General features: G+C 40.5%; 1 protein-coding gene across 3 annotated transcripts in view; it reads right to left on the reverse strand.

Moving 5' to 3' along the window:
* Window positions 1–7736, reverse strand: part of C15H11orf88 (chromosome 15 C11orf88 homolog) — a 39290-nt gene extending 31554 nt beyond the window's left edge. The window contains exons 1-4 of one of the 3 annotated variants that reach the window (XM_027563794.1): window positions 7376–7726; window positions 2538–3011; window positions 2034–2072; window positions 1461–1531 (exon numbers count right to left, since the gene is read on the reverse strand). In XM_027563794.1, coding sequence (XP_027419595.1) covers window positions 1461–1531; window positions 2034–2072; window positions 2538–2763 — 336 coding nt within the window. In that variant the 5' untranslated portion in view covers window positions 2764–3011; window positions 7376–7726. Of the gene's footprint in view, window positions 1–1460; window positions 1532–2033; window positions 2073–2537; window positions 3012–5238; window positions 5347–7375 lie in introns of those variants that run through there. The other 2 variants (XM_027563795.1, XM_027563796.1) reach the window with 2 other exon arrangements.
* Window positions 7737–19143: the final 11407 nt, after the last annotated feature.

The following is a 19143-nucleotide window of genomic DNA, read 5'->3' on the forward strand; positions in this document are numbered from 1 at the left end:
CTATCATAATAATGTATTATGTGCATAATCTATCATAATAATGCATTATTTAATTGGTATTCTCCCACACCAGATTATAAATTCCTGGAAGTCAGAGAATACATCTTTATATTCCCGGCATCTACGATAGTACTTGGCACGTGACAGGTTCTCAGTAGATATCTGGGTATTAATTAATAAATAATAGAAGAACCTGAGGCAAGGAAATCAGTTCTAAGACTACTAATAGTCCGTTAACAGAAAATTCACGTGTAACTCCTCAAATTGTCTTAAATTGTTTGACAAAAAAATGATAAAAATTGGAAATAGTTTGCCTTTAATATTTTACTTCTAATCTCTTCCAAAAATGAAATCAAAATATGCTGAAGAGGTGGAATTTTAATGATTTTCGCCTCACTGAAAATTAAGTTCTCTTCCCCCTCATTAAGTTCTAGTATAAATATACGTATATAGTATCCCCAGGAGAGAAGAAAATGCTGACTATTTCTAATCACTTAATTTGTTTGGAGGCATCACCAAGAGTCCACAAAGGGAACTAATGTGATCAGCTAACTCAAATGATTGTTCTGTAATTTATGTAGAATTCCCAATAAGTCTTTTGGAGTTTGCCAATAGATTCAGTGATTAAAGACATTGGTCAGACAAATCCTCTATCTTTGCTTTTATAGTACAGGAACAGTTACAGGAATGGAATCTCCCCATTAACCAAACAAAATGTTTCTATAAATCACTGTACTAATTATTGAGTTAAAGTCTGTGCCTACAACAAGAAAAGCAACAAGGGAGGTTGCCAAGAAGAGACATGTTCAGTTGATTTGACAACACCAATGTGCTGAATTGTGGCCTTTAATCAAAATGGTTCGAGATGACAGACTCATTCCTCTGATCATTTAATTTTGACCTATTAAGATAGTTGGTTCATCAAAGAGTCAAACAGGACTGAGTGACACAGCGCAGCACAGCAAGACAGTCAATTCTCTTCATTTTTTCCTGTTCTTACACTATTTCTCTTCTTACAACTTTGTATATGATTTAGGGCCTTATTGGATGGAAACTATGTGAATCCATTTTTCCCCACTTCCCTCTGATTGCATTGTTCTTATACATCCTTGGGCTTTTGCAGAGACTGAGAACTGCCCAAGTTTAAAAGAATTTCTTAATCTTCAATTAAAGTTCTAATAAAGATTCTTCAATGCCCAAGCTGATATACCAGAAGCAGAAAATTTCTATATATGTATATTAAAAAAAAGAATATTGGGATGATTTAGAAAATAATGGAGAAGGGCATGGCAACACACTCCAGTATTCTTGCCTGGAGAACTCCATGAACAGAGGAGCCTGGCAGGCTATAGTCCATGGGGTCAAAAAGAGTCAGACATGACTGAGCAACTAAAACACACACAGAAAATAATAATGAAATTTTAATGAAAATCAAATAATTTTCTGAAATATTGGCCTACCTTTTGGAGATACTTTTTTTTCTCCTCGGATTCCTGAATCTTTAGGGTTTCAGCAGTGACATCTCTACTCTCTAAAGAAAACAGTCAAATTCAATCTGAAATAATTTTATCATGATTTTACAATAATGTTGATAAAAATTAAAGGTTAAAAGGTAATACATAGAGTAGGAAGGTAACATAAGTATGTACTGTCTTGAAACTTTATGAACCAGATTCATAAATAACTGGAGACTGAATTAATTAGCTCTGATCGCAAGGAAGCTTTAATCTCTTTAGAAGAGGAGTAGCCTGAGTCCAGAGATAAGAAAATGTCTCTAAACAGAACAAACTTGTAGTATTAGATATTACAGTTCCTATTCAAAGTGTTACAGGAATTTAGGCATTTTCCTCTGGATAAATGAATTGGTCCCTGAGGCAGGGTCCTGGTATGCTTTCATAAAGTTATGCCAAAGTATGAAGTTGTATCCTTATACTTATTATCTATATTTTTAAAAAATTTTTAAAAAATTCTTAGATTTTTTTTAAAAGAATCTAGGAATCAGGATGTTGAAAGGCATAAAACTTTGTACTTACTGCTTTCCTCAAGGAAAAAAGGCTGGAAGTAAGTTTTCTCTAAAAAATACAAAAGGGAAGTAAAGAGATATCTGGAAAACCCATAGCATTAAAGGTATTTAAGTTTTCTATACCTATAAAAATTGCAGTTTCCCCATCTTAAGCCTTACATGTCAGGGAACTTGTTTCCTAATATTGACTCTGCCTTCAACCTTCTCTAGGGCTTTCATGTTTGAACTCAATTGTAAACGACTGTCTTTCATATTCTTTCAGCCAACATTTGCCCAGACTATTCTACACTGTTTAGACAAATAGATGTCATAACCCAGGTGATATTTTCAGATGTGCTTTTAGATATAACAAAGACACCACCGATCATTTTGGGGTGGAAAAATTGCAGAGACGATTTTAAAATTATTTGTATAGAGGTTTAGATATTTGAAAGGTTCTTTAGAACTAGGTTCAGCAGTTTCTCCTGGGCGGGGCTCTAGTATCTTCCCCGTGGGTTACAGAGGAGCTACTCACCCGGTGCACTGCTCCTGGAAGGCCGCGCCACCGGCAGACGCTGGCTGCTACCTCTGGACAGCACCAGCTGAGATTCGTTGTGGGGGTACATTGACGCCCCGATCCAGAACTGCTTGGCCAAGTTGGCATCGCGATCCGAAGAGCCGGTGAACACTAGCAATCCTTGGGGAAAAGCTTCACAGGACTCCTCTGGGCTGCTAAGACTGCTGCTGGGCCTCGTTTCCATGGCAACTCAGGACGCTTCTCCAAGCTCCTTTGCCGGTCTCTCAGCCCCGCCCCGCCCTCACCGCGGAAACCCGCCAAGTTGGCAAGCGCCACGGCCGGAAGCCCTTGGTTTGCTCGGTAGATGATGGGGTCTGGCGCGCGCTTGTGGGTCACCTGAATCCCATTTCTGCAGTGATCACAGGCTTTGGGACCTGTCCAAGTCTTGGGGTGCAAATAGGAGTCAAAGCATCCACTTTGGGGCGTCTTGTCCTGTTGGAGTCAGTGGGGGAGCACTTCAGCTTTTTCATCCTCAGCCTCCTTCCTCGTATCCCCGCCACACCAGCTTCCTTTACCCCAAATAAAGCTTTCAGTTCCTTAGTTCCACCGCCCCAAACCCTTTTCCACACCAGATTGCTGTAGCGCAGCACCCTCTATGGGGAGGTTCTGGGCCTGCATTGGTTGATGAATTCAACAGGGCAGCTAACATCGTAGCCTATGGTAGCTAGAGGTCGGAACGGGGCTGATAGGTACCCACGTGTATACTTTTTTACACATTTCCCCCCTGAATCTGTAAGGCCAATCTTACGGAAAGAAGCTTGATTTAGATTGTCAGTCCCACTAAAAGCTGCTTTTACGGCAAGTGTTGTAAATGATTACTTAAATATATCGGATAAGTGTGATGAAAAATACACTATGAACATTTTTGTTAATATGTTTCTACAAAAATGTTTACAAATGTTATGTGTGTAGCTTTCCCCAGCGATCTGGTTAATCTAGGAACAATTTAACTCTTTCAGCGATAGGAAAGTTGTAATTACTGTGGGAGGAATTGAGATGGAAATCATAAAACCAGTTAAGGAAAGGACATGAACGTATTGGTAATAACCACAATTTCGTTTCCTTATGACACTATTCTTTCAAGATATTAATACAGTCTCTCACAAAAATACAGTTCAAAAGTAGATAATTACAAATCTATACAATGACAGCTAAGGAAAAAAATTCTATTCTCCGATATATCTGAACATTTTTTGGTTCAGAGACTGAAGGAATATTGAAAAATCATATATATATATATATATATACACATATAAAATATACATCGTATATTTAGCACCTAAAATGTTGACTTCTCTCTTGGTTAAGCTATTGATAAATAAGCAATGGGCAATAGCAGCAAATTCCAATCCTCCTCGCCAAGCCCCCCACATTGATATATACATGCAGCTCATTTGGATGAATTCCCAAATCTTTTTACCTGGCCGTGTGGTTAGTGATTGGTATTATTAGCAATCAGCTAACTACACTGCCTAGTAACTAGACTCACAGGAAAAAGGTTTACATTTATTACAAACTGTGTCTCAGGTTGGTGCTCCATACGTTGCAATAGGCAAGGTACTAGTTCAGTAGTAGCTCACTTGGTGTCTTGGTGAATACCCTACTAAATAATGAGAGGATGAGCTGGTTGGATGGCATCACCGACTCGATGGACACGTTTGAGAAAGCTCTGGGAGTTGGTGATGGACAGGGAAGCCTGGCATGCCAGCAGTCCATGGGGTCACAAAAAGTCCGACACGACTGAGTGACTGAACTAAATAATGAAAAACAGGCACAAACAGCATTAAACGCTACGTGGGGGCTCCACCCAGCAGTTAAAAAGTCTTAAGGCCATTCAACACCACGGATTTCGCTTTGTTTACATGGGATTGCACCGTTTTGCTTTTAGTCCTAGAGATGGCTAACACTTTAACAGTATCTAGAAGCAGCAGCTTGAAGGAGTTTGCAAGGGGGGTTACTAGCAAGCTGACAACGTGCTCCGCCAGCAGCGCTAAACGCTGACGCATCAGATCTCGAAGCCCTGGGCACTCTACTCGAACGCTTGAGGTCGGCGGTTAGCCGCCGAGGGTGGCGTCTTCCTGCCGGCAGGGCGGCGGGTGATGCTGTGCCTTGTTTTGATGGCAGTGGAACTAGTGATTGTAAGCATGAGAGTACAATCAGCTAATTACACTGCCTACAAACCGAGCACCGGGCGCCCGCGGGCTCGCTCTCAGACGGTTCGCAGCGCCGACGCGGTGTCCCAGAGCAGGCGGGCGGGAGGGATCAGGCCCGCCGCGACCCCACATTTCCCCGGGGGCGACACCCGACAGTGCCGGGGCGCGAGGCCCAGGATGCGGGTCCCCAGAGGACGCCTCCGGGCCGCCCCCCAGCGACTCTCGCTCGGCCCGTGGGGCTGCGCGGGGCCCCCGCCGGACGTGCCGCGCACGCTTGGCGAGGCCGGCGGGCGGCGCTCCAGCGGGAACCTGCCGCCCGAGGGTTCGGCCCCCACCCCAGGCCCAGGTGACTCCCGGGGGTGCCCGGCCGGCTGGCCCCACCTGGGCCACCGAGCCCCCGACCCCGCGTCCCTGGCCAGCGGTCTCCCCGCCTCCCGGGGCTCTGCCTCTCAGGTTCCCTTCCTTCCCTTTCCTTTCCCCTCCGCTCTCCTCGGGCCGGCTCCCACCTCCCTCAGCCGGGCCGGGTCAGCCCCAGGAAACTTCTCTTCAGGTCTGGGCCCCAACCCTTCGAGCCGGCTCTTTCGACCTCGTGTGCCCCGCCGCTCCGAGTGGCCAAGTGACCGTGGCCGTGGCCGACCAACCGCCCTCAGAACCCCGCGGGTGGAGGGGGCGGGGCAGGCGCGAGGGGGGCCGGGTGGGGGAGGGGCGGGGAGGGGCGGTGGGGGGAGGGGCGGGGTGGGGGCGGGGAGGACGCCGCCTGAAGGGGCGGGGGGCGGGCGCCTGTCGGGACGAGGCCCCGGACGAGGAGGCAAGGATCTTGGGAAGTTGTTTTTCTTCATCTATCGGGAGGGACGAAGAGCTCCTTCTCTCCGATCCCCTCTCCAAAAAACCCCAGGCCCTCCCGCCAGTTTTCAAAACCCATCCCCGTCAGGGAAAACAGCTCGCTGGAGTATCAGCTGGTTGGCTCCAGTTTTCTGTAACATGCCGGAGGAGTGCCTCTGAGGTCCCGTCTGCCCTCTTGTGTTCCCTTTGGGTGCTCTCCCATTGTCGGAGGGCCATTCAGTGGGGGTGGGAGCCAGATCTTCTTTTAGTCAAGAGAGGGAGCCGGCCAGCTCGTTAGTTAGATGGGAGTGTGGGCCTCTTAAGGTCGAGGCCAAAGTTTCGCACCCTCTAGGTCAGCTTTGGTGCTTTAGTCGCTAAGTTGCGTCCAACTCTTGCGACCTCATGGACAGAGGAGCCTGACAGGCTACAGTCCATGCGATTCTCCAGGCATGAATACTGGAGTGGGTTGCCATTTCCTTCTCCAGGGGATCTTCCCAACCCAGGAATCTAGCCCGGGTCAACTTTAGGCAAAACTATTCCTACTTCTGGTACATTGTTTATTTCAATCCCTGCTGTATGTTTAGCCCCTAGGGTCGTTCCACCCTCTCTACGTACAACCTAGATGGTAACACAAAATGAACACACATTATTTACTTTACAAGACAGTGCCTAGTAAATGTCCAGGGCGTGTAGAAATATAAGTAAGCGGGGTGGGGCATGGAGGAGAACTATAAGTAGGTCCTAGAAGCAAGCGTCGTTTCGGACGTTCACGGTGAGGGCTGTGGAAGAAAGACAGTGTTTTGTGACCAGTTGCATTGTCTTATTCTCTCAGTTCCACATTTGAGGATGTACATGTGTTTATGTGTGCATTTGGAGTAGATTGAGCAAAAAGGAGAGTGAGGATTTCTGGGAGACCTCTACTAATAATTCTTTCCCTTAGTTACTCCTTCCCTTTGTTTTCTTCAGTGCATGAATCAGGAGAGAATAAAGAACACTGTTTGATTACACACCTTCTAGGGCTCAGCTGGAAGTAGCCCTCCCTTTGATCTTTATGCACCCAGGATGGAGTACTCATTATTGACCCAAATATCTTAATTCTAAATGATTGTCCGCAAAGGAAAACTCCCCAGCTATAGGCTGATTCCCTGCCCAGCAAGTGGTCTCACAGATGCCACTCAACATGCATAGGCCCAGATGATCTAGATCATTCAACACACATTCCAAACTCACATTCTTAAAACACCAGAACATCTTCTCAAGGATGAATTTGAGTAAGTTATAGCATTATCTTTGAATATGAAAAACAGTACTTTTTTTGTTAAATGCATCATTTGCTCTGTATACACCAAAGTGAAGAGTAAGAAACCAAGGTATAAAATGTACAATACAGAAAATGTTAATTGTAAAAATTAACTTGTTAAATTGCAAAAGGCAGGTTATTTACAACTAACAGTGATTTGTATTCATCATATCTTTGGGAGAGCATGATGTTGTTGAATACATTACATAAATCCTTCGTAAACCTTTAACATGTACAGTATACCAAGCCATTATCAGGCAACATGCTGTAATCAGAGTTAGCTAACCTCTAAACTCTCTAGAGACAACTGTAGAGTTCAATTTGTACTTTCTAGTTAAATATACATGTATAAATAAAATAGCTTCCATTCCATTAACCATATGCAATCTTATAAGTCTTGGTTAGGATGTGGTTACAAAGGCAATTCTTTCAAATTGTTAGTCATTTTTACCCAATACAATATTTAATACTTCCTCCTGATTGATATTTTATGATTATTAGCTGCATTTTACATGTCTTACCTGAGCTGAATTGCTGCCATCCAAGGCAGTGGTTGCAGGTAGATGCCTTGAAATTTAGATTTTAAAAACTTTTCTTCAAAGATGATTAAAAAAAAAAAGAAAATTCATATATAAAAGTCATCAATATGCATTGCCTACTGAAATCAAACATTTAAAATGCAGTTTATTTTGTAGGTAGTGCAACTAAAAAATTAAAATAACAAGACAAAATGTGTGTGGGATAGTTTTGCTTAAAAAAATAAAGAATGCTTGTTCTTAGGGTTGCTGTTGGTTTGGCCTGCAGTTACTAGAGAAACTCCAAGGATCTCATTCCCTTTATGGTTCATGTCTAGACATGCCTGGAGACCAGGGAGATCCATGATTTAATCTAAGTAAGAATGCTTGTGGTGTTTTTAAACGCCCAAACAGAAGATTGCATTTGTTTTATACAGCACCAGGAAGGTACCATTCAGCGGCTTGTTTACTGTTGTATTTGATTTCTGGGCGTTTGGTGATTAGGGAGATGGGGATGGTGTACTAAGGAAAGGAGGTGAAATTGGTTGTTAGGAGGAAAGCAAGAAGAGTGTAGAAAACAAATACATCCTGCTTTAGCAAATTTATTATATTGGCTAAACTTACGACTCCTAAATAAAAACTAGAGTGATGAGAGTTGGGAATTACAAAAGATGGTGAAAGCTTATTCATTGCTTTCAACATACACAAATTGCTGTCTGGACATTTTCTAACTTCCATAGCTTTTTTTTTTTCATTTAATTTTTAAAAAATGTTTGGCTGCGCTGGGTTGTCATTGCAGCACTCAGGTTTCCTCTAGCTGTGGTGAGCGGGGGTCTGCTCTCAGGTTGCAGTGTGATGGCTTCTCCTGTTGCAGAGCATGGGCTTTACGACGTGTGGGCTTCAGTATCTGTGGCTCAACGGCCAGTAGCCCCGTGGCATGTGGAATCTCCCTGGACCAGGGATTGAACCAGGGTCCCCTGCATTGGCAGGTGGATTCTTAACTACCGGACCACCAAGGAAGTCCTCCATAGCTTTTGTCAGGGAGGAAGACGTGAACAATCAGACTGAGGAGAAATGATTGGAGTTTAGCAGTTTCTTTTTAAACCTGTTTTTTTAAAGGGTACATTTTCTTTTAAGAAATATAAAACCATGTTTTGATTTTTATATAGATCAATAACTATTAGAATATTTTATTAATATTCATGATACTATAAATAAGAACTAGTTTATTTGTTGAAGCAAGACTAGATTGAAGTCAGCATGGTGCCTTTGAAGAACTAAAAATCAATGAATCTGTTTAATTATGAGAGGAGATTTTCTTTTGAGCTAAAATGAACTGCCAGCAACTTTTCTAATTTTATACTTCTGATTCCATTTCATTGTACTCTCATTAGTAAGAGTGCACCAGATTCTTGATTATCTTCAGTTTCTATTTATTGATTAATCAATAGTGTTGCCTTCTATATGAAAACGTTAAATTGATTTATCTTTTACTAAATCTAACAATCTAAAATATAAGCTTTATAATTAGAGTTGCTTGAACTCTTGGTTATGACTTAGCAGCAGGAGCAAGCTTGTTGCATATTTATCAACTTTAGAGAACACAATCTAGGGATCTATGGTCTATTAATAGAAAGATAGACAATTTCTACAATATATAATTAAGGTAGTGATAGTATATTAATTTTATTAATATATACAATATAATAAGTTGTGTATTATTTATATACTTATATAATTATCTTAAGTACTAAGATAGTTAGATTAATAAGTGTTTCAAGACTCCTGAATACTAATGTGAGCTTTGTTGTTGTCAAGCATTTAGGAAAAAGGAAAGAAGAAAAACACCAACGATTGGCACACAGAGAAGGCTATGTGGAAAATATGGGTCTGAGAAGGAAAAGTAGGATATAGATAAAGGGAGAAGATGGAGAGGATGCTCTTGGTAGTAGGAGCAACTTATGAAGAAAAAACACAAGCAAATTCATAGAGACTGTAATACACATGGTGGATGGGAGAGCAGTGAATGTATCCCCATTGGGGAAATAGTAATAAGATCAGAGAGGCAGTGAAGTAGGAGATAGATCTTGGAGGACTCTAGGTGTCAGGCCAGGGGATTTTAATCTTATTCTTCTGTCTGAGGGACCTATGACTTACATGACATGTTGTTTTATGGAGATTAATGAAGTGACATAGATTAGAAGAGGGAGATACCGAGGAGACTGAAGGTCCATTTAGGAGATTATTTTAATAGCCCAGGCATAGAGTCACATAGAATATACAGTCTGAATGAGAGAGGCTTTGTGAAGGGAGCTTCACGGGGCTTTGGTAACTAGTTAGAGGACAGAATTAACCTGCAGGTTTCCATGACAAGTAGACATGTTGGCAGGCAGATCTACTTAGAGGAGAATTATGAGGTATTTTAGGTTTAGGTGTGTATAGTTGTAAGTGATGGAAGGACATTATGATGGAGTTGGGTTATTTGGAGGTGGAACTCTGGAAAAAGACCAGAACTGAAAGGAGAAATTTAGCAGTTTTTCTGAAGCTGTAGTAGTTGAAGTCATGCGGCTAAATTAGATTGCCAAGAGAGGTATGTTGTCTTATTTTTCACTGAACCTCCAGCACATGCTGTGGTTCACTCAAGAGTAGGTGACTTCAGCAATGTGCTTTTTTTTTTCCTTTTAATTTGCTAAAATTGTTTTCTTCTTTTTTTTTTAACTTGGCTGTGCCAGTTATTGGGAGTGCAGAGTCTTAGCCACTGGACCCCTGGAAAGTTCCAGTAATGTGCTTTTCTTGAATAGAGAATAGAGTGAGAAAAGTGAAAGGCTCAGGACCAACTTTGAGAGCATCTATTTCCTATTAAGGGGCTGGAAGGTGGAAATAAACCTTGAGGAGGGTTGGTCCACAAGAGAAGCAGAAGAGCGGACTCTCAACAAAAGTCAAAACATTTTAGATGGGGTCATAGACACAAAGTGAAAGTGGAGAGTGAAAAAGTTGGCTTAAAGCTCAGCATTCAGAAAACGAAGATCATGGCATCTGGTCCCATCATGGGAAATAGATGGGGAAACAGTGGAAATAGTGTCAGACTTTATTTTTTTGGGCTCCAAAATCACTGCAGATGGTGACTGCAGCCATGAAATTAAAAGACGCTTACTCCTCGGAAGAAAAGTTATGACCAACCTAGATAGCATATTCAAAAGCAGAGACATTACTTTGCCAACAAAGGTCCATCTAGTCAAGGCTATGGTTTTTCCTGTGGTCATGTATGGATGTGAGAGTTGGACTGTGAAGAAGGCTGAACGCTGAAGAATTGATGCTTTTGAACTGTGGTGTTGGAGAAGACTCTTGAGAGTCCCTTGGACTGCAAGGAAATCCAACCAGTCCATTCTGAAGGAGATCAGCCCTGGGATTTCTTTGGAAGGAATGATGCTAAAGCTGAAACTCCAGTACTTTGGCCACCTCATGGGAAGAGTTGACTCACTGGAAAAGACTCAGATGCTGGGAGGGATTGGGGGCAGGAGGAGAAGGGGACGACAGAGGATGAGATGGCTGGATGGCATCACTGACTCGATGGACATGAGTTTGAGTGAACTCCAGAAGCTGGTGATGGACAGGGAGGCCTGGCATGCTGTGATTCATGGGGTCACAAAGAGTTGGACACGACTGAGCAACTGAACTGAACCGATAGACACAAATGAATTCAAAGGAAACTGCTGCCTTGACACCACTGCATGATAAAGTTTATCAGTGGAATTAGCCAGAGGGCAGAGGGTGACCTCACTGGCTCTACCAGAAGGTTGCTTCAGGGCTTGATTCAGTGGGACTTTCAAGGGGCAATGAACTTCTCTAGGCTATTACTAAACAGATTAACTTTCCTGACTGCTTTTCACCACTGATTGATCTCTGTCAACTCTCAAAAAACAAACAAACCAAAAAACCTCAGGTAGATTTTCAAGATTTTTAGAAATAACTTGACAATTCTAGGGATTCAGTATAGCCAACAAGTAAACAGAGTGCACAGCTGAAGAAAGTCTATTCTCTTTAAGAGCTCTATGAAACCAAAAGGAAGAAATTGGCTATCTTGTTAATTGGTTTACAAGAAGGAAAATACTTTAAAGTATAATTCTTTTAAGCATCACTCTATGTTGACTTATTCTTATTTTTGTTTCTACTCCCTACATTTGGTACTTAAGTCTTTTTTTCTAGGCAGAATTTATATCCTTTAGTTTTTAAGAATTACATAACATTTATTATCTTTATTTCCTCTGCAAACATGGAATATATCATAAGGATTTCATCTTGCTTACATTTAGTAAAGTTCATATTGTCCTTCTCTTAGCTCATCTGCTGCTGCTAAGTCATGTCAGTTGTATCTGACTCTGTGCGACCCCATAGACAGCAGCCCACCAGGCTCCTCCGTCCCTGGGATTTTCCAGGCAAAAGTACTGGAGTGCGGTGCCATTGCCTTCTCCAATGCATGAAAGTGAAAAGTGAAAGTGAAGTCGCTCAGTCGTGTCCAACTCTTAGTGATCCCATGGATTGCAGCCTACCAGGCTCCTCCGTCCATGGGATTCTCCAGGCAAAAGTATTGGAGTGGGGTGCCATTGCCTTCTCTGCTTAGCTCATCTACTGCTGGTTTAAATCTCAAGCTCAGCTTCTACTTCCTGGGTAAAATCTTTCCTGGTGCTTTTAGCTAATTTTGGTATTTCCCTTTTCTATCTCTTTGCACTTAATATATTCACTCTATGATTTGTATCTTCCATTAGTAAGATAATATTATTATTCAATACTCAAATTCAGTTTTGAAATCAGTCTGTAATTATAATGTTGCAATTAATATTGCAATAAAATGCAGCGGTTTATTGTAATATCTTATGAAAAAACCCAAAGGAACTTTTTGGCTGACGCAGTATTAGAGAATGCTGTTCTGTATAACACAGATTTATTATATTAGCACAGAATCTTGTCTATAGAATTTCTTACACCCTGAATTATTTTTAGTGGGCTGACTTGGTTTCCACCTTGATGCGTGATACAGAGACTCCCATGGACAGAGAAGCCTGGCGGGCTACAGACATTTTTGTGCTCTCCAGGACAATGCCACTTAACCATTATGTGTGCTTGACCATGCACATGGAAAATACATGTAAAGTAGGAAAAAGGCTTGTGGTAAATAAAACACTTGCAGGTAACTTTATCAAAACGAAGCAGCATATAGTTTAAGGTTCATTTAGTTGATCAGCAAATGAGTTTCACTTATTAGTGGATTAGGCAGCTCTAAACTTAATTTCTTTGAGATTCAAATGAACATTACATGACCGCAGATTTTTATTAGATAACGTTTTAGCATATGCAATTTCGTTTCCACAATTAATGTGACTTCCCTTGTATGTAATTCAAATATAACAGGAGTGACTTGCTGTGTGGGTTTCTAGGCTAGTTCACTGCTTTAAAAAAATGGTGCTGTTTAGTTGCCTTTATCAAAAATATACTTTCTGCTTGAGTGGGAGTTTTGGTAAAGCATCTGTATTTTTTCCCTTGTTAGCAATGATGTGCCTTTGCAAACAGTTGGATGAGTCTATGGATGTAATTTTCAATTTAAGGAAGGGAAGCTAATGAAATCAGAGGTCTGATTAAAAAGGCTACTATCTATGACATCAAAAGTCCAATCAATTTTATGTCCAATTTAGATGATATTTTAAAATTATTTTGCCTATTTGAAAACTTACATGCACAAATAGTTTTATTGTATAGCTGAAGTTCAGCTAAAATTAGGAAAACAGATTTCAAGATAAATCTTTGTTGGTGAACCTTGGGGCTTGAAGATACTGTAGGAAGCGAGTTGAATTCCCTCATGTTAAAATGAAGAAATGTGATTCTGGAAACTGTTATTCTAGAAGATCTTTTGGGTTATTTTCATGTTTTAAACTATTTGAATCTGTGTTTCAGGTTTAATAAGGTAAAATCTGTCTTTGATGCTCTCTTTTCTTCTGTTCTTCATCCTTATCCTGCATGACCAGAAACCTCATGTAGCTGCCATTTTCTGTGGTGCCTCCTCCAGACTTTTTCTGCTCTCCCAAACTTTGCCAGGTGGAACACAATTCTTCTCTTCTGCTATGAATGTATGTTTGTTGCTCAGTTGTGTCCGACTCTTTGTCCATGGACTGTAGCCCGCCAGGCTCCTCTGTCCATGGGATTGTCCAGGCAAGAATACTGGAGTGGGTTGCCATGCCCTTCTCTAGGGGATCTTCCTGACCCAGGGATCGAACCCAGGTGTCCGGCATTGCAAGCAAATTCTTTACCATTTGAGCTTCCTGGGAAGCCCCTTCTACTATGGGTAACCCATCTGGAAATCCTGGAAAGACAGTATCTAAATCAAAGGAATGAACGTTTGATAGTGGGAATTTTATATATTACACAAAAATAATGAGAGAGCTGAGTTTTTTTGTCTTCAAAACTCAATAGCTATTTTCTATTCCACTTAAATATGAAGTTGACTTAGGCTTGCCCAGGCTGAACCTTCCGCTAAATTATAGTACGATTTGAATGGACGTTACTATTTGTGTATTTAATTGCTGTAAAGAAACTCAGGAGACCTCATTCTGAAACAACCATTGTTCTTTTTTTCTGGGCTATTCTGCTGAACTCAGTTATTTCAATGATAACATTATTGTCTTGGTCACTAATGCTTGAAACTTGAAGTAATTTTTGAGTATTCCATTTCTCAAGCTCTGCATCCAAATGGTCTTGGGTGATTTCTTTCTCTAGAGAACAAACCTGTTGAAAGTTGAAATTTTTTTAAGCCCACAGCAGTGTAGCAGTGCTAATATGTAGTGGATGTTCAGTAGATAGTTACTGAAAACAGTAAATGTTAGTTATAACAGAAAGGATAATTGTCATTAATGCGTAGGGGGTGATTTAAATATGGTGTTTAAGATCATCATAAGTAAGTAACTGAAGGAAGTCTTGTGTGATGTTTAGTTTCTATTTGATTGTTCTTTCCTGAAATCTAAGTACATTGTTGTTCTACTGTTCTATTCATAACTTCCAAGGCCTGCCTGGACCTGTTGCAGAAAATAATGCAAGGAAAGGGTTCAAAACTTCATCAGCTAATGTGTTTCCCCAACTCAGTGTGCAGTAGAATGGCTTGTCATCCGGGAAGGTGAAATAATGGAAGAATTATTCAATACCATTTTAATATTGTGAATGTAAACCAAACCATTTGAAAAGGAAAAATTTGAGTATGTGCTAATACACAGGTTACCTTTGGTTTTGAAGCAAATTTTATTTTAGCAATATATGTATGAATAACCATCCTGATATTCAATTCTGTCACCTCTAAGTTAAAAAAACTAAAAACTTTGCAAAAGTTATCTCAGCAAAAGCTAGAAAAGATGAGAATAAATGATGCAAATTTGGCATAATAATTTTTGTTAAACTTAAGGCATTACTAAGCATTCAAAAGTGTAAAATAAAGCTAAAATCTCCTTGATAGCTAGAGGAGATCTATCTTAATGATATTCCAACTTGGCTGCCCGATAGAATCACTTGGAGATTTTTAAAGAATCCTGAAGCCCCAGGCTGTACTCCATATCAATTAAATCAGAATATCTAGGGGCAGGAGCTAGGCATCTGTATTTTTAAAAAGATATTCAGGTGATTCCAAGTACAGCAGGTTGAAAACTCCTGCCATTGAGTAAGGGGAATGAGTAACACATCATGGCAGCTGAAATAAGTCATATACTGTAGAAATGGAAGGACGAGTCTCACCTTTATATGTTCTGAGTTTATAGTGAAATGAAGTGTTAGTCACTCAGTTGTGTTCGACTCTTTGCGACCCCATGACTGTAGCCCACCAGGCTCCTGTATCAATGGGATTCTCCAGGCAAGAATACTGGAGTGGTTTGCCATTCTCTTCTCCAGGGGAACTTCCCGACCCAGGGATCGAACCCATGTCTCTTATGTCTCCTGCGTTGGCAGGTGGGTTCTTTACCACTAGCACCACTTAAATACTCACTGAATTGAACTGAACTAGTCTTATTAAATCATGTTGTTACGAGACATCAAGGTGTTTAACCATCTGTTTCCACAGTCCTTGTATTATCATTTCACATACCTCTTCAGCATCAAAGATACTACAATAGCCAATGCACCTCCTATTATCTGTATTCGATCTCAGTTCATCACTGGCGAGGTTTGTAATAATCATACCACTCCAGCATGCCTGGAGCCAAATATATCCATATTCTGCTACCACCAGGGATAAGATTTTTATTCCAGCCAGTAGGTTTGTAACCTACTCCCCAAATCCCATTTTAGAGTCTGCTTCCTTAAACATTCCTGATACAAACTGTCTTAGACTGAGCTTCTTAGAAATAGAGTCTGCGATAGGGAGTTTCATGCAGAAGGTTTACTGGGGAGTTTTGTTGAGAGATACACCCATAAGGGAGTGAGAAAGAGGATTGGGGAGAGGGAGAGGAGGGCCAGTGATCTGGTTGTTGCTGAGGCCTCTGCCCTATCTTATGGGAGCTCTGGAGATGAGATGGCTCTTCAGAGTTGTTGCTCATTGAGGCAGGAGGGCCAGGTTTTTTTCCTTCACACCAGCCAGTCAATGATTGCAGGCCACCCTTTGGGCAAGGAATAACTTCTTAAAAATAAAGTTGATTAACATGATTTAATAAATAAATCAACATATTTAATGATAAGAAAGGCACTTTTGAGCACTTACTATATCCAGTAAATTCAGCTAGGATCCACATCTGGCAGTCTGATTCCAAGGCCTTAGCTACATGTCTTACCCACCTTTTTATAGATAAAGATTTTTTTAAATTAGAGAAGTTGAGAAACTGCTCTAGGTTTCTAGTCAGCTAGAGGGCTGGGAGTCAATTTCATGATGCTTAATTTCATAGCTTATTTCTTAACTACTCTGCTGCACTGCCTTCCTCTAACAACTGCTGGGTAGGCCCTAGACAAGATGCTTTAAAACAAGATTATTAATTGTGATCTCACTAACAACCCTATGAGGTCGCTGTTGTTCCTTTCAGGAAACTGGAAGTTTGAGACGTTAAACCAGTTGCCCAAGGTTACATGCATATTGTAAAGTTGCAGTTTATACCCAGGTCCGACTCCAAAGCCCATTATTATTTTTTTAAATTTATTTTAAAAAAATTTAAAAATATTTTAATACATTTAAAAAAGATTACCTTCTATTTACAGTTATTACAAAACACTGGCTAGATTCCCTGTGTTGTACAATACATCCTTGAGCCTGTCTTACACCCAGTGGTTTGTGCCCCCCAACTCCCCCACCCTTGTATTGCCTCTTCCCCCCACCTCACTAGTCTGCTGCATTTTTCTGTGTATTCACTAGTTTGTTGTATTTTTCAGATTCCACATATACGTTACATCATACAGTGCTTGTCTTTATCTGCCCTCCAAGTCTACCCATGTTGCTGCAAGTAGCAAAGTTCTGCTTCTTTTTTTTTTAATAAGTGAGTAATATTCCAGTGTGTGTGTGTGTGTGTGTGTGTGTGATATCTTCTTTATCCATTCGTCAGTTGATGGACACTTAAGTGGCTTCCATATCTTGGCAATTGTAAATAATGCTGCTTTGAACATTGGGGTGCATGTTATCTCTTCAAATTAATGTTTTTGATTTTTTTTTAATATAGCCAGGAGCAGAATTTCTGGGTCATATGGTAGTTATATTTTTAGTTTTTTGAGAAACCTCCATGTTGTTTTCCACAGTGGCTGTATCAATTTACATTCCCACCAACAGTGTACAAGTGTTCCCTTTTTTCCACATCCCCATCAACATTTATTTGTGTTCTTTTTGATGATAGCCATTCTGATAGGTGTGAAATGATAACTCACTGTAGTTTCGATTTGCATTTCCCTGACGATGAGCTATGTTGAACATCTTTTCGTATACCTGTTGGCCATCTGTATTCTCTCTTTGAAAAAATTTCTACTCAGAGTAGAAATTTCTACTCAGTTCTTCTCAAAGCTCATATTCTTAAACATTATGTTGTGTAGGAGGGAAAGATGTGACAAAACAATAGCATTAGTGAAAAAGACTGCTTGGCTGTTAATAGTTCAGCATGAAGCAGAGACGTGATGGCGCTACCACTAAGGCAAATGCCACCTGAGGCTGTGTTCCAGATACACAGTTTTCAGAGCAAAGTAACAGTCCACTCTATTCCATCATGGCAGAGCACACTTGGAGCATTGTGTGGGAGGCTGGGCTCCAGCCTTTAACAGAGGATTACTGACGCACCTGAAACTCATTCAGATGTGAGTGATGACATGTCTGAGTAACATGTCTGTGGGAAGAACTGAAAAGCTAAGAATGGTTAGCTCTCTTCCTAAAGAGGAGGCTCAGGGAAGGCTCAATAGCTAGTATTTGAAGTGTCTTCCTGTGGTGGAAAATTAGATAAAATCTGTATGGTTCCAGAGGGAAAAACTAGGCTTTTCAGATAGAGAATAAAGAGTTGCCTGTAGCTTCTCAAGGAGAGGGACTGCCTGGCATTTGGGGCTTTTTAGAAAAGAAATGGGCTTCCTCATAAGAGAAAACTTCTTTTTCACTGACGAAGAACCTGACTGACCACTTACCATGAGTGTTAAAGACATATTCTGGGTGTAATGGTTCTTAAATTTAGTGGGTATAAGAATCACCCAGGGGAACATGTTAAATATTGATTCCCAGACCTGCCTTTAGAGGTATTGATTCAGTGGATCTGGGATAAAGTCCTAGAATCTGCATTTTTAACAAGCAGCTCAGTGGATCCAAATCAGGTGATCAGTGACCTACCCTTTGAGAACTAGTAAGACTAGATATACTTTGAGGTCTTTTCCATTGATTTTACAGTGAAAAATGTGTGGAGTCAACACAATGACTGTTCAAAGAAAGTTGTGTTTAATTTTAGAAAAGATCCAAGACAAAATGCTTTAATATGTTGACAGTTTTGAGAGATAAAATGAGAGACAAAAATAACTGGAATGTAGGCTCTTAGGATTTGGAAGGAGAAGGATTGATTCTTATTTATGTCATAAAAGATAGGACTTAAATAGCAAAACAGAAGATAGAAATCCACATTGAAAATCTTTAAACACTTTACGTAATGAATATCCTCTACATATGCCAAGGAGCAATTTGATGGGGACCTGGAAAGAGCTGTCAATTATCCTAAAGGGCAGCACCTGTGTAAGGTAAAAAACCTATCCGGCCTCGGGACCCAGGTTTATATAAACTGCAGCCTGGAACTGACAAACTAGGTGTGGTGAGAGTGGCTTCTGACTCTGGCCCCCTTCCTGTTGGGCTAAAGATCTTTTGCTGGCAAGTATAATAAAATATATTTGATTAATCTTAACTTTTGAATGTGCAACCTGAGAGCCACAATTTTAGGGATGACTATATCCTGAAATGTTTTTGCTCTTTGTAACTATGTTTTCAAACAGTAGTGCTTGGTATAACTTACTCTCCTGGATCTGGACTTTAAAAACATTTAATTTGCATAATCATTTGTTAAGTATATGACAGTATTTAAAATTTTTTTTTCTTTGAGAATCATTAAAGGTTAGTTGAGGAATTGGTTTGCTTGGTTGTTTTGTTGATACTATTGATGTGCTTTTTTAAGTTCATTAAGGATTAGCAAGTGACTTCTGTTTTAAATTTAAGGTACGTGTATAAAATTTCCAAATGGTAATTACATGTTGATAATAAGTTAGACTCTTGATTCTGTTTAATTTCTTCTTGCTTCCTTTCAATGGTTTCA

This window comes from Bos indicus x Bos taurus, chromosome 15 (assembly GCF_003369695.1).
Source record: "Bos indicus x Bos taurus breed Angus x Brahman F1 hybrid chromosome 15, Bos_hybrid_MaternalHap_v2.0, whole genome shotgun sequence".
Lineage (NCBI taxonomy): Eukaryota > Metazoa > Chordata > Mammalia > Artiodactyla > Bovidae > Bos > Bos indicus x Bos taurus.